At 39.7% G+C, this 12,628-nt stretch overlaps 1 protein-coding gene across 1 annotated transcript in view; it reads right to left on the bottom strand.

The window, feature by feature from the left end:
- Positions 1-12,628, bottom strand: part of MAN1A1 (mannosidase alpha class 1A member 1) — a gene marked incomplete at both ends in the record, with an annotated part of 149,741 nt that overhangs the window by 105,460 nt on the left and 31,653 nt on the right. The window contains one exon of the mRNA XM_082480981.1: positions 4,128-4,224. Within this exon, the coding sequence (XP_082337107.1) occupies positions 4,128-4,224 (97 nt within the window). The remainder of the gene's footprint in view (positions 1-4,127; positions 4,225-12,628) is intronic.

Below are 12,628 nucleotides of genomic sequence, written 5' to 3'. Positions count from 1 at the left end.
CGTACAGTTAATTTTCTAGAGCTATATTACTAAGCTTACAGTTTAAAAATACACATTGGTGTACACTGCAATACGGTTTTGAATATGATTTTTGGCAGGCTTTAAAAATCTTCATACACCTCAATACTCTGTAGAAGACACTAGAAAAATCAGTTCAAAGTGGGAGGAACACGATCTTGCTAAACTATAGCACTTTGGCTTTGCAGATTGTGAGTATTTATTAAATTCCTCCCTCTTCCCCTCCAGAAAACGTCCTTTTTCACTTGCAGAGAATAATTATACTATGCCCACGAGTTAAAATATTATTAAACTTGCAATACCGCACTTGAAATACAGTTACAGATAATTAAAAAAGCCCTTCAGGAACACTCACTTAAGTGCAGAAAACACTTCTAGAAAGCACTTTCCACCAGTGCAGCGATGCTCCTTAGTTTTAAAATTAGTACAGAAGGCTCGGAGAGGATTAGCTCCTGGGCTGGGGGTGGTGGCGGTGCAGGTGGTTGGGGTGCTGTGGAAAAAAACTGGCAAAATCTCAGGGCCTACTTTCGATCAGGTATGGGCAGCGAATGACTAGTACTCGCAGCAGAAGTCATACCAGCGTAGGAGACATGCCTTGCTTTGCTGATGCACAGGTATGGTGCAAACAGATGTTTAGCTATTCCAATTTACTTGATTAGTCTAGAAATAGTGGCACACTTCGTGGAATTAAACTAATAAGAATGCCTCAGAGACAAGAACTGATGACTTTTCACTTCTGCCTTTTCAAATAGTTATTGTAACTGTGTTCTTTGTAGTTGGAGTAAACTATAAAAAACCCACAATAGTTACTTGCCAAGACAACATGGTGAAAGCTAAAGTGACAAATAAAAAGGAAATCAAAACATTACATGGATGGCTGAAAAGACTTTGCAATGGTCAGAGGCAAGTATGTGGCTTTGGCTTGAAACAGAAATATTTCAGTTTACGTATGTTTCAGCCATTCTCTAAAAGTTAGTCATTTTTAGTGTGCACATGTGAGAGGAAGCAACTTCTTCTCATAGCATGAATTTGTCTACAGTCAACCAGTCTCAAGACTCCCTCGACTTACTAAATACACCCTGCACACACACCGGTCACACAATACCAGCAAGATCAAGGCAGGTCATTGTCCTCAAAAGTCGGTTTCATGGCTTGTGTGTAGGACAAATAAAATGTCATTTCAAAGTTTGGCAAGAAGTCCTCAGCTACAGAAGAGCTCTATTACTCTTAATTTGTATGAGGTACTAAAGCAGGATGTTTTTCCTTCCCCTGAGGTCATACCAACAAGTCACCACTATCCTTTCTCCCATTGTCACCAACCTTTCTCCCATCGTCAGCAACCTTTCTCCCATCGCCATCCCACTGGCTCTATTCCTCTTCTCCTAGACTAACAATAGCGTCAATATAGTTACCAAATTCATGATGGTATTGCCTAACAGTCACATCTATGTGTAATTACTCTTCTCAAAAGCCCATGTTATTTTCATGTTTCAGAGAAACTCATCATGATGGTTGGGTCCTGCCCTCAAGACACAACTGTCATTATAATCTATCTACAGAATGCCTTATCATGCTAGCAAGGACTGAAGCATTTATACTTTCAAAACTAAGCTTAGAAGCAATATCATTTAAAAACAACTCTCCCCTTCTGTGTCAGGAGAGCTATACTGTCTGTAACCTATACAATATTAAGCACCCGCGAGCTACAGCATTGGAACCTGCTGTTCCCTACAGTGAGGTACTTCCAGTCTCTGCCCCATAACAGCCATTCCCAGAAGTGCCATAACTGCACTGGTTAATTCGTAAGAGGGAAAGTGTTCAAAATTAAACAGCTGGCTAATGAAATATACTATACTTTACTGCTATTAAGGCAACCAGAAACTTGTATTTTTGAAAAAATTGAAGCAAGAAGAAAAGAATATCACGGCAAATTGGAGAGGGTTATGAGGGATGACAGAGAACTGGAGGTCTTACTTGATTTCTGAAGGCTGTGAGGAGATTCACAGGGCACAGAGCTGGAGGTAACCCATTCCCAATTAATTCAATCCAGAATTACCTTAAAAGTAGTCAACAATTTGCAATCTGCTTTTTTTTAAAAAAAAAAAAAAAAAAAGAATAAGAGCCAGAAACAAAGAAGATAAGGAAACGTGTTTGGCCTTTCACAAGGAAATAGAGGTTCAATTATTTGACAAAAAAAAAAAGCAAAATCAGATCATCCTTTTATTGCCTATGATAAAGAAGGCATTTGTTGAATTCAAACATGAAGGTACGGATCAGACCCAACGATCTGAGGATGCTATTACAGAAACAAGGATTTACTTCTAAAAAACAAAAGATTACGGATTCAGGAAAGGGTGGCTTATGTCACAGAAGTGCTTGCAGATATGCTGCTCTTTAGTATTCTGTAAAGCAACTCAGCAGAAAGAGACCTAATGCTTATTTTGATTTGCACCAAGATCAATAAGAGTGAAGATGTTTCTTAGAAAATCTCCTCAGCAATAAGATCTTATACTAGATGACCATGATGAGAAAGTGATCTGCATTTAGACTGCCTCTGTGGCTTACTCCTTTAAATGCAGTTTTATTTTCAAATTCAACATGTGTCCTGTTTCACAATGAACAGTGCCAGCAGTGACTTAATCTTATGCAACATCCACAGAACTCCTGCTTAAGAATTTCACAAGTCAATACATCTACAGCTTTTTCTGTGAATCCATGCAGTACAATTAAGAACTCAAACTTTGTAAATTTTTATACCACTTCTGATTCCAAATGAAACCACATTAAGCATTTTAATTTTCAAGACATCATGTGCCTTTTTGCTGTCCTCCAAGAAAACAAAGAAAACAGGATTGCATTAAATAGTTCTTCAAATATATTAAATTGCACAACTCTCAGTCATCTGAATGAAGATAACAAAAAATTTTAGTTTTGAAAAAAACAGAAACCCGACTTAACCCTGAAGTTCACCCAAACTACTTTGGTTCCAAGCACCCAATTCATGTTTAAAGTACAATAACTAACTATATAATAAACACCAGTAACATTTTTGATGTTACCTTGAGTAGACGAGCAGTACAGCAAGATCAATGTAGATGTTGTATTTTCAAAATTATTTTTGTAATCATAACTGCTGTCTCTTAGCAACTTCCAAATATAGTTGAGTGCTCTATTTAGGCTGTTTTAGGAAATGTTTCTACTTCAAACTATCTTTTCCAAACATTCAACAAAGTAAGTTCCTGTTAAAATCAAAATAATGTATTGATTTTGTCTCAGCTATAGAAATTAGTTTATTTTTCAGCCTTCTGTTTGGAAAACAGAAGCTATTTAAATACAAAGATTGCCATCATACAGTTTAATTCTTCATTTTTCTGCAAAACTGAAGATGATGGCAGTTCTCAAGACTGCTTTCTAATGCTTCCTCAGAATGCTGTTGCTCTTCAGCTGCTATTTATCCCGTCCTATGTCCCACCTGGACACTGAAAAAGTCTTTCCTCATTACACCACATTTCTGCAGTGTGCCTCTCCTAATAGCACTTTTCAGCTCCATATTTGGTCTACACTGATAACAACTTGGGCGTTATTTAAGCATCTCCTGTGCAACATTTAGAGGTGCAAATAATGGTTATATTCATGAAAGAGAAAGCCTGATACAGGAGCCTGACTGATACAGATTAACAAGTTTTTTCAAGGAATGGAAAGAAATTCCTGAAAACCGTAGACAGCTTCAACTACTTTCATGACTGGAGAGAGTATCTTTTGTTCTTTGTACAGGATTTCCCGCCCCCCCTATAGTTTTTATTTGCTGTGTACTGAATGTGGTGTCAATGAGTTCCACTTCATAGGAAAAGTTTAAGGCAGGGCAGTATTTAATGCAACAAAACTACATCTTTATCATGCAGCAATGACATGCTTCATTTATTCTCATTCGAAGATAATCTATAAAAGTCATAGAAAGCATCACCTTCATTTACTGTTACTTTTTATACATAAGCAACACCACGCTGCATGACAGAGGGTAGAAAGAACACGTTTATCACCTATAAGCTTTTCAGCTGATTTACTGTTTTATGCTAACGTCACTAAGCACAAAAATACACTCTACTTACCAAATAAATTGCTTGAATGTCCTTGCTTAGATATGGGTTTCAGTTCATTTAATCCCCATGCGTAACGCTTATAATTATCCCAGGCATGTTTCATCATCTGTAGGGAAACGAAAGCAGGATTATAATGTTGATTTAGCAAGAAGCCACAGCAAATACTGACTTGAGAACATTCTTAATATTAAACACATTTAATTCAATGCTTAATTAAATTCATGTTGTATGCATTAGAACTATGAAATACTCAATACAGAATAACAGTGGCACTGTTCTCCGGGTGGCAGTGGGATGGTTACCGTAAGAATTCCATGTCTGTCCCATCCACCTCTACCGTTACCTGCACACTTACGGGCAAGACACACTCAAAAATAATTATATTTTAGGAAGGGAATTTCTTGTGTTGTGTATCAATTCAAATAAGATTTTATTTCCCTTAAGCGTACACATCTGAAACCGAGGGAAGTAAACATTTTTAAAGTTTTTTTCTCCTACAGCAAGAATTTTTAAGGTCAAAACTGAGCTCACAGTAGTTCTCAGATTCTGGCAGAGACTTTCTTGCCTAAAACTAGCTGGTTCAAACTCAGTACGGCTAATAACAGAAGAAGGAAGCTAAAGTGGTCAGGCATAAAACCTAGGAAAGGTTTTGAGGTTATTATGATATAATTTTCTATGACTATAAATGCAACTGTAGCTACTATCACGTATGATTTTGCATAAATAGCCGAGAACTTTTACAACTAAACATATTACTACAAAAATGTGTTTTGTATAAAGAAGTGCACCACAAATAACTACTGCTTTGGGAAGCTGCCTTGGGGACCGCAGCCCAGCAGCTCAGCGGTAAGAGCAGAGGACATCCATGTCAGAAGCCAGGGCAGTGGGTTGACTCAAGGACACCTCACACCTTCTACCACCATGATCAGCCAAACCTATCCCAAATTGTCCTTTCTGGGAGTGGTCCAGGTGCACGGCCAGAAGCCCACCTGTCCTTCCTCAAACACGCAGCGAGGACACTGCACAGAGCTCTGCAGGCCTTGTGAAGAACCACTGCCACCCCAGCAGGTCCAATACCTCCCTTTACCAACCATCACCTTTAACACCTGCTCAGGAAGAGTACTTCTTTAAGGGTCACCGCAAGCAGCCTGACTTTATGTAACAGAAGGAAAGATTTTGCCTCTGCGTTGTCCCTCCTCCCCTCTTCCACAAGGCAGAGCAGCGCTGAGAATGCCAGAGGTCATCTTGTAGACAAAAAGTGACAATTTCAGCCCTTTTCAAAGATACTGCTTCAGGTTGTCAGCTGACAACACTGCTCTGCCCTTGCTTTCAGACCTCTTCTTGAGGCCATGTGTGTCAAGGATAATTCTGTTAAATAACAGTTATAATCCTAAATTTTAAAGCAACAGCCTTGGGACACGCTGATAATAGTAATCCTGCACTTTCTTCCTTCCTCTTTCCTTTTCTCCAATCATACAGAGGAATTATGTCAATTAAAAATCTGCATTAAGCCAGACTATAATAAATGACAACAGATTTTTCTAGAGTACTGTTACACTTGTGAGAATTAACGTTTCTTTGCTATTTAGGGAAGCACAAATGCACCTCTATCCTGCAGGAAAATTCAGGGATGTTAGTTTACTCTAGAGCCCTTACAGGCCGAGCTTTACAAACGCAAAAATTGGCATCTGCACTTAAGACCTGAGTGTTTTCAACCAGAAGGTTAGCCTGGTGTCAGACCTCAGCTGAAAGGCAGCGAGTAAGAGGCTCTGTGGAAATGGTCTCAGGCCATGGATGGCACCGATATGCCAGATGGCAGGAGCTGGTGTCCCTTGCTTGACTTCATTGCAAAACAGCTTAGGAGCTCTCCATGGACGGGGCATTTTGTCCCAGCACAGAAGTGGTAATAGGCAGCCAAGGGGTAGACTGTATGTCTACGGGGCATTCCCAATCCCTGGCTACAGGGATCAAGATGATATGAAACCCCTCATTTGGCCACAGCATATTTTCTAATTTACCGATTGAAGTTTTCCAGTAATTTTGCGTATTATACAAGAAAGATATATTCTGCCTTGCCATCATGTGCCAGACCTGAAAGCTCAGCTTTAGATATTAATGTACAAACTCTCAAAGATTTCAGCAGGCTAAATCCTGACCTGCACTGAACCTGACATTTTCTGTGCTTTGTCAGTTTATTTTCCCATAAAATCACATCAGAATCTTTTAATTTGTTTAATCTTAATCTGGGAACACCACACAGAAGGGCTCTTTTTTTCTTAAAACTAAACTTGTAATTAAGCTGTCTGAATCAGATTGCCTAAAGATGCAGCATTATAACAAAATGAACATTGCTTAAGCCAGTACTGCCATGGTCTTTCCCTTTTCCCCTCCTTTTTCTCCTAGCACATCCCTGCTCCTTCTCTTGCATAAGAGATGCAGTGCTCATCTATCCCCACACCAAGTCAGTTGAGGAAACAGAAACTTTTGCAAGTGAAATTTTTGTTTTGAGGATCATTTTTGCCCTGTCTCATTCCCTAAGTCAGACTGCCGTGAGTATCAGAGTTACCAAACGGAAAAGGCAGGAACAGCTCCAGACCCAGTTCAGTTCAATCAAAACAGTCACAAAGTGCATGATGCTACAAGATGTCCCATGTGTACTCAGTTGCCTTTAGTTTTTCCACCTGATTGACATTTTGATCATATTGCACTGTAAATGCATGTGTGAGTTCTAAACAGAAACCACTCCGATTACCCTATTGTTAGTCAACCCCCAGACAGTAAGACAGGAAGCTACGTCACACGGTAGACACTACCTTCTAATAATATGTATTATTGCACGTTAATGAACAACAACTGTTTGGTTTTGTGGGTTTGGTTGGTTTTTTTGTTGTTTGGGGTTTTTTTCCCCAAAAAATGTCCTCCCATTTTGCTGAATCTAACTACTCAGGTACCTCAGGTCTATATATGTAGAAGCCTAAAAAATCTACCTTAATCAACACTGCCTGCTGGACAAGTGAGCTTGGGCTTCTAACCTAGCAGGAAGTCTCAATTTCTAGAATTCAATACATCAGAAATACTCTTCATGCTTTTCCCCCTGTGGAAATTACAAAACTGTATTAAGTTTCTCACTAAATGAACTTCATATTCGTTAATAGCTTTATTTTCTATGTAAGAATGAAAAAGTTCTAAAATATTGAGTAGCGATTTGAACAGACCCAGCCCACTGATAATTATTATTTGCATAGGCCAAACTCCTAGCACTGGTAGTTCAGGAATGAATATTAACTTTTTTGAGAAAACCATCTATCTTTTGTGTCTTCACCTTTCTGTTTGCATGGGACATCCCCATCTCCACCACCTCAATGTCTTTCTTGTAGTGAGGGGCCAAAACTGAACACGGTACTCGACGTGGGGCCTCACCAGTGCCGAGTACAGGGGGACGATCACTTCCCTAGTCCTGCTGGCCACACTTTCTGATACAAGCCAGGATGCTATTTGCCTTCTTGGCCACCTGGGCACACTGCTGGCTCATAATCAGCCAACTGTCCACCAACACCCCCAGGTCCTTTTCCACCGGGCAGCTTTCCAGCCACTCTTCCCCAAGCCTGTAGTGCTGCATGGGGGTTGTTGTGACCCAAGTGCAAGACCTGACACTTGGCCTTGTTGAACCTCATACCATTGGCCTCGGCCCATCAATCCAGTCTGTCCAGATCCCTCGGTAGACCTTTCCTACCCTCAAGCAGATCAACACTCCCACCCAATTTGGTGTCATCTGCGAACTTGCTGAGGGTGCACTCGATCCCCTCATCCAGATCGTTGATAAAGATATTAAACAAAACTGTCCCAAATACTGAGCTCTGAGGAACACCACTTGTCACCGGCTGCCAGCTGTATTTAACTCCATTCACCACCATTCCTTGAGCCCAGCCATCCAGCCAGTTTTTTACCCAGCGAACTGTATGGCCATCCAAGCCATGAGCAGTCAGTCTCTCCAGGAGAATGCTGTGTGAAAGTGTGTCAAAGGCTTTACTAAAGTCTAGGTAGACAACATTCACAGCCTTTCCCTCATCTACTAAGCAGGTCACCTTGTCATAGAAGGAGATCAGGTTATGTCTAAATAAAGACCGAGAACATCTGTACTTCAATGCAACATTAGGGATTCTGTTAAAAAGAGAAATTCCTAATGATGAAGAGTCTAACAGCTTTTGACCAGATGATTCCAGATACTCTCAAACTCCTCTACAGAGTAACTAATAAAATTATTTCAGCCCAGGGCTTTCAAATAATTCCTTATTAATCCTCCAGGATGTCAGAAGCAGAGTTACATTTGTATAGACATATTGCTCAGTCCTTCTAGTTTTACTGAGATATGTTCATTGAACCTCAAACTCTAGAAGGGCTTGACAGCTCACTGGGAAGCCTCGTGTCTACATTAGCAAAGTCCATTTCCAATGGAGCTCTACCTTGGCTCACTCACAATCAGAAGCGGCAGCTGAAGGCTTGACTAGCTAGCACTGTTTCACTAGTAAGCTGGCTGCTTTCCAATCTTCAGAAAAAAATGGACCACTGATTTTTACTTAGGAAGTTAGAAAATGCCAAAATACTACCCCACCTCTGCTGAAGAATAATGAAGTGTGCTATTGTAATTGATACCAGCAAAGTCATTTAGAAGAAAAAGATGAAGGTCTGACATTATGCACAAAAAGGACCTGTGCACTTCTTTCTTGAACCAGAAAAGAAGAATTTTGAAATATAATTTTAAAATCCTTCTCAACCCACTGTACATGTAAAAAAAAATAAAATATCAGATTTGTTCTCCAGAAACAAAACCAAAGACCTTATCTACAGCTATAATGCTGGCCAACCTAAAGATGATGACAAAGCACTCCCATTTGTTGGTATTTTAGTACTGCCATCTTCCAAAGCACTCTAACACAATGTCTACAGAGGACACATAAGCCACTTGAAATGTGGAATATACAGTTCTATTCAAACAGGAGTACCCAAGAGTTCAGGCACAAATCGTTTCCAGAAAACAAGAGCGATGCTGAATCAGCACAGTAACGGTGGTATTTAGATGCAAACTACTGCAGTACCAGGTGGAGTGAAAATAACAAGAACTTAATAAGGTTTATTTTTAGCAGTTACATACAAGCTGGGGAGATGTCAAAGAGGACATCATGAAAAGAACTCAATCACCTTCTAGAACTGGGATATGAAACAAAAAAAAAATTTAATTGCATGAAATAGTACTATCCTGACCTTGAACAGAGCCATTTAAACCATGCCAAGACAAGGGAGGAAGGCAGAAGACGAAGGCACTGGAAGCCCAAGAAATGAAGAGACAAGTTTAAAAAAAAAAAAACCAACAACAAACAAACCAAAACTCTGAAGAAAATGTAACAGTTTGCTTGTCTAATCTCTACTAAACGCTCATTGCTCCATTAAATAACCTTCGCTTTCTCAGTTTACACTGAATTTTTTGAATGTTTAAGCGATTCTCACCTTTTAAACTTCTCCTTACCAGAACTACATGTTCACTCAGTCTAGTCTCCCTGAATCTTCTCTCCTTCCTGCTGCTGTAACTAAAACGTCATCCTTTCATAGGCAAGGGAAATGAAGGATGGCCCTAGGATTAATAAGAAACTTATATCCATTCCACTTAAACTTTCCTCCTGTACAAATCAACTTACATGGTTGATGACTGTACTGGGTCTGGCCAGGATGGAGTTACCATCCTTTCACAGCAGCCCATATGGTGTTTGGAATTTGTGGCTGAAATAACGTTGACAACACAGCGATGTTTTGGCTATTGCTGAACAGTGCTTGTACAACATCAAGGCTTTCTCTTTTTCCAACTCTTGCCCCTTTCCCACTCCCCCTGACAAGTGGCAAGGTGGGGTGGCCAAGGGGTTGGGAGGGGACACTGATGGGACAGCTGACCCCAGCTGGCCAAAGGGATATTCCTTACCATGTAACATCATGTTCAGCAATAAAAACTGGGGCCGAGGAAGAAGGAGGGGTTTTCCAAGGTGGCTGCTGCTCAGAGACTGGGCATCAGTCTGCTTGTGGGAGGTGGAGAGCGATTGCCTTTGCATCACTTGTCTCTGGCCCTTCCTTCCTTCACCTAATAATCTGTCTTTATCTTGACCCACCAGTTTTCTCACTTTCATTCTTTCTGTTCTGCCCTGCAGCCCACCTGGTGGGCCAACAGCTGTGTGGGTGCTTGGCTGCTGGCCCAGGTGAACCCACCACAATGTCTCAAAGTATCTCCAGTGCGGGAAGTTTGTGACCACAATACAACTCCCAGCTGGTTTCTTCGCTCTGATGACAATATTACATTAACCATTAGCAAAAAGCAAAGCTTTAGAAAGCCTTACTTTCTTACTTTCCATTCCCATTATTGTTAACCAACAACTGAACCTAAATGAGACTCGGTGAATCAGAATCACAGAAGGGTTGAGGTTGGAAGGGACTTTGGAGGTCACCTTGCCCAAGACCTGTTGAAAGATCTATTCTCAACTGTTTCCACAGTCCCCAAACAGCAACCAAATTTCAGTACAGCTGAAAAACTTCAGTCATTCCAGATATCTGTTAGTAGTAAACGTAATGTTACCTTTGAAGGTATTGTCGCCAATCAGGATTTCTCCAGTGTGAAAAACTGTACAATCTCCTTCAGCTGATTCACTATCAATTTTCATAACATCATGCTGCATAAATAAAAACTCTGTTTCATAGGCTCTTACAAAATCTACTGATTATCAGTAATAATCTTTGGCAATACACTGGCTTCTTTAGTTATCAGAAGTGTTACATTTTTGTTTCATTATCTTCATAATGGTATTTAGTGTAATATTGCACTTCTAAGAAATATAAGTTATTAACTTAGATTATTGATCTTCTCTTGAATAATTTGCTTCTTGGAAATATGAAGTAATAGGTGAATTTTTCTTTAGATCTCAATAAATAACACCTTTTTTCCAAAATTAGGAAACACCTACATTGTGAAAGTATTTAACAGTTTCCCTTGTTTCAGAGCATGATCTTTGTTACTTTTGTCATAATTCACTATTATTGCTTTGGTAGTACTTCAAACCCTTTATTTCAATCCTTTCCTGCAGTTCTGCATGTAATTGTAACACATTCCAATTTCTTTTCCATCTGGAAGTGTTTTGATCACTAATAAATGCCTTGAATTGCCTTAAAAACATTAAATTGGATTTTTAATATAATTTATATCGATATTTGCAGCTCTTTACGCTGTTCAGACTTGCTCTATAGTGGAAATTCGAGGTAAAGATGTAGGGTGTTCTACTGCAGTTACTTCTCATGACCTTATCTAAGCAGACATGCAGATATGACTGAGTGATACATGTCTGGTTTTGTTTTTCTCAATTACACTGACACTGTCTACTGTTACGCTAGACTGCTGGCAACATTAGTTTTAAGCAACTTTTCATAAAACAAAAATGCAAAGTTAACTTCTTGACTGAAGACCAAGATTCACTAGAAAACTAGATAAAAGTGGTTTATATGCAGATCGGGTTTTCTGCAGGTAGAATTGTGTCTGGAGTTTAATTTAAAATTGAAAATTAGCACTTAGAGCCAACAGATTTTTATTCTAAGCTCTTAATTTTTAGTTACTATTTCTTATTCCAGAAACAAAGCTGTAAAAGAAATCAACCCTCAAATATCCAAAGGTGGCTCATCTCAGTGGATACTGTTTACTTTTTTTCCTTGAATCTGACAAAAGAAGATACAAATGACAACATACCCTCTTTCTCCACAGGCAACAGAAATTTGTTTTTCTCCTTCAAGACACGTAAAATAAATCCTGTCACTACGAACCTTCAAGTATATATAACCACTTCTTATCCGTCAGCAGGAAGATTATTGCAAATCAGGAGCTTGACAGATTTCTGCTGTTTATAACCTCATTTCCTAATGGCATCATCCCGAGTTAAAAGCAAGCTACACACTGTCAATGTTTGTTTAACAATCACTGCCAAAGTGTCACCGTTTCCAATTTAGCAGGTGGGTGACAAGCATGCTCCAAAGCCCGTGCAGGCTGGAGGAGTTCCTGCGAGTGCTTCCTGACGGGACTTCCACTTCGCCAAGTAAAACCCCGAAGGAGACTTTTGTATTAGTTAATGGGCCAGTAACAAGGATTCCCAGTTGCTGCTTTCCACTAAACAGCAGCTAGAGATTTTGGGAACATTTAGGCACTTGCCATTTAGCTCACAGCTTTGTTTTGCACTGCGACAGGAACAAAGAACTCTTGGAAACTCGGAAGTTTGTCTGAGAGTACTTCCCACGGCGTAGGGCATTGCTGCACACCCAGTCGGGGAAATACCTACAAATCTTAAAATTACAATAGACCTCAGGTAGCCAAACTGATCTACAGAATCCACCATTAATATTAAACACGCACATGATATCACAAAATATTTTATATGGTTCCGTATTTAATGCTCTGTATTAAAGGGATATGTGAGCAAACTCTTGCTACT

This window comes from Vanellus vanellus, assembly GCF_965231255.1.
Source record: "Vanellus vanellus genome assembly, chromosome: 3".
In the NCBI taxonomy this organism is placed as follows: domain Eukaryota; kingdom Metazoa; phylum Chordata; class Aves; order Charadriiformes; family Charadriidae; genus Vanellus; species Vanellus vanellus.
Note: the sequence above shows the minus strand (reverse complement) of the source record. Positions and strands in the feature narration are given on the sequence as shown.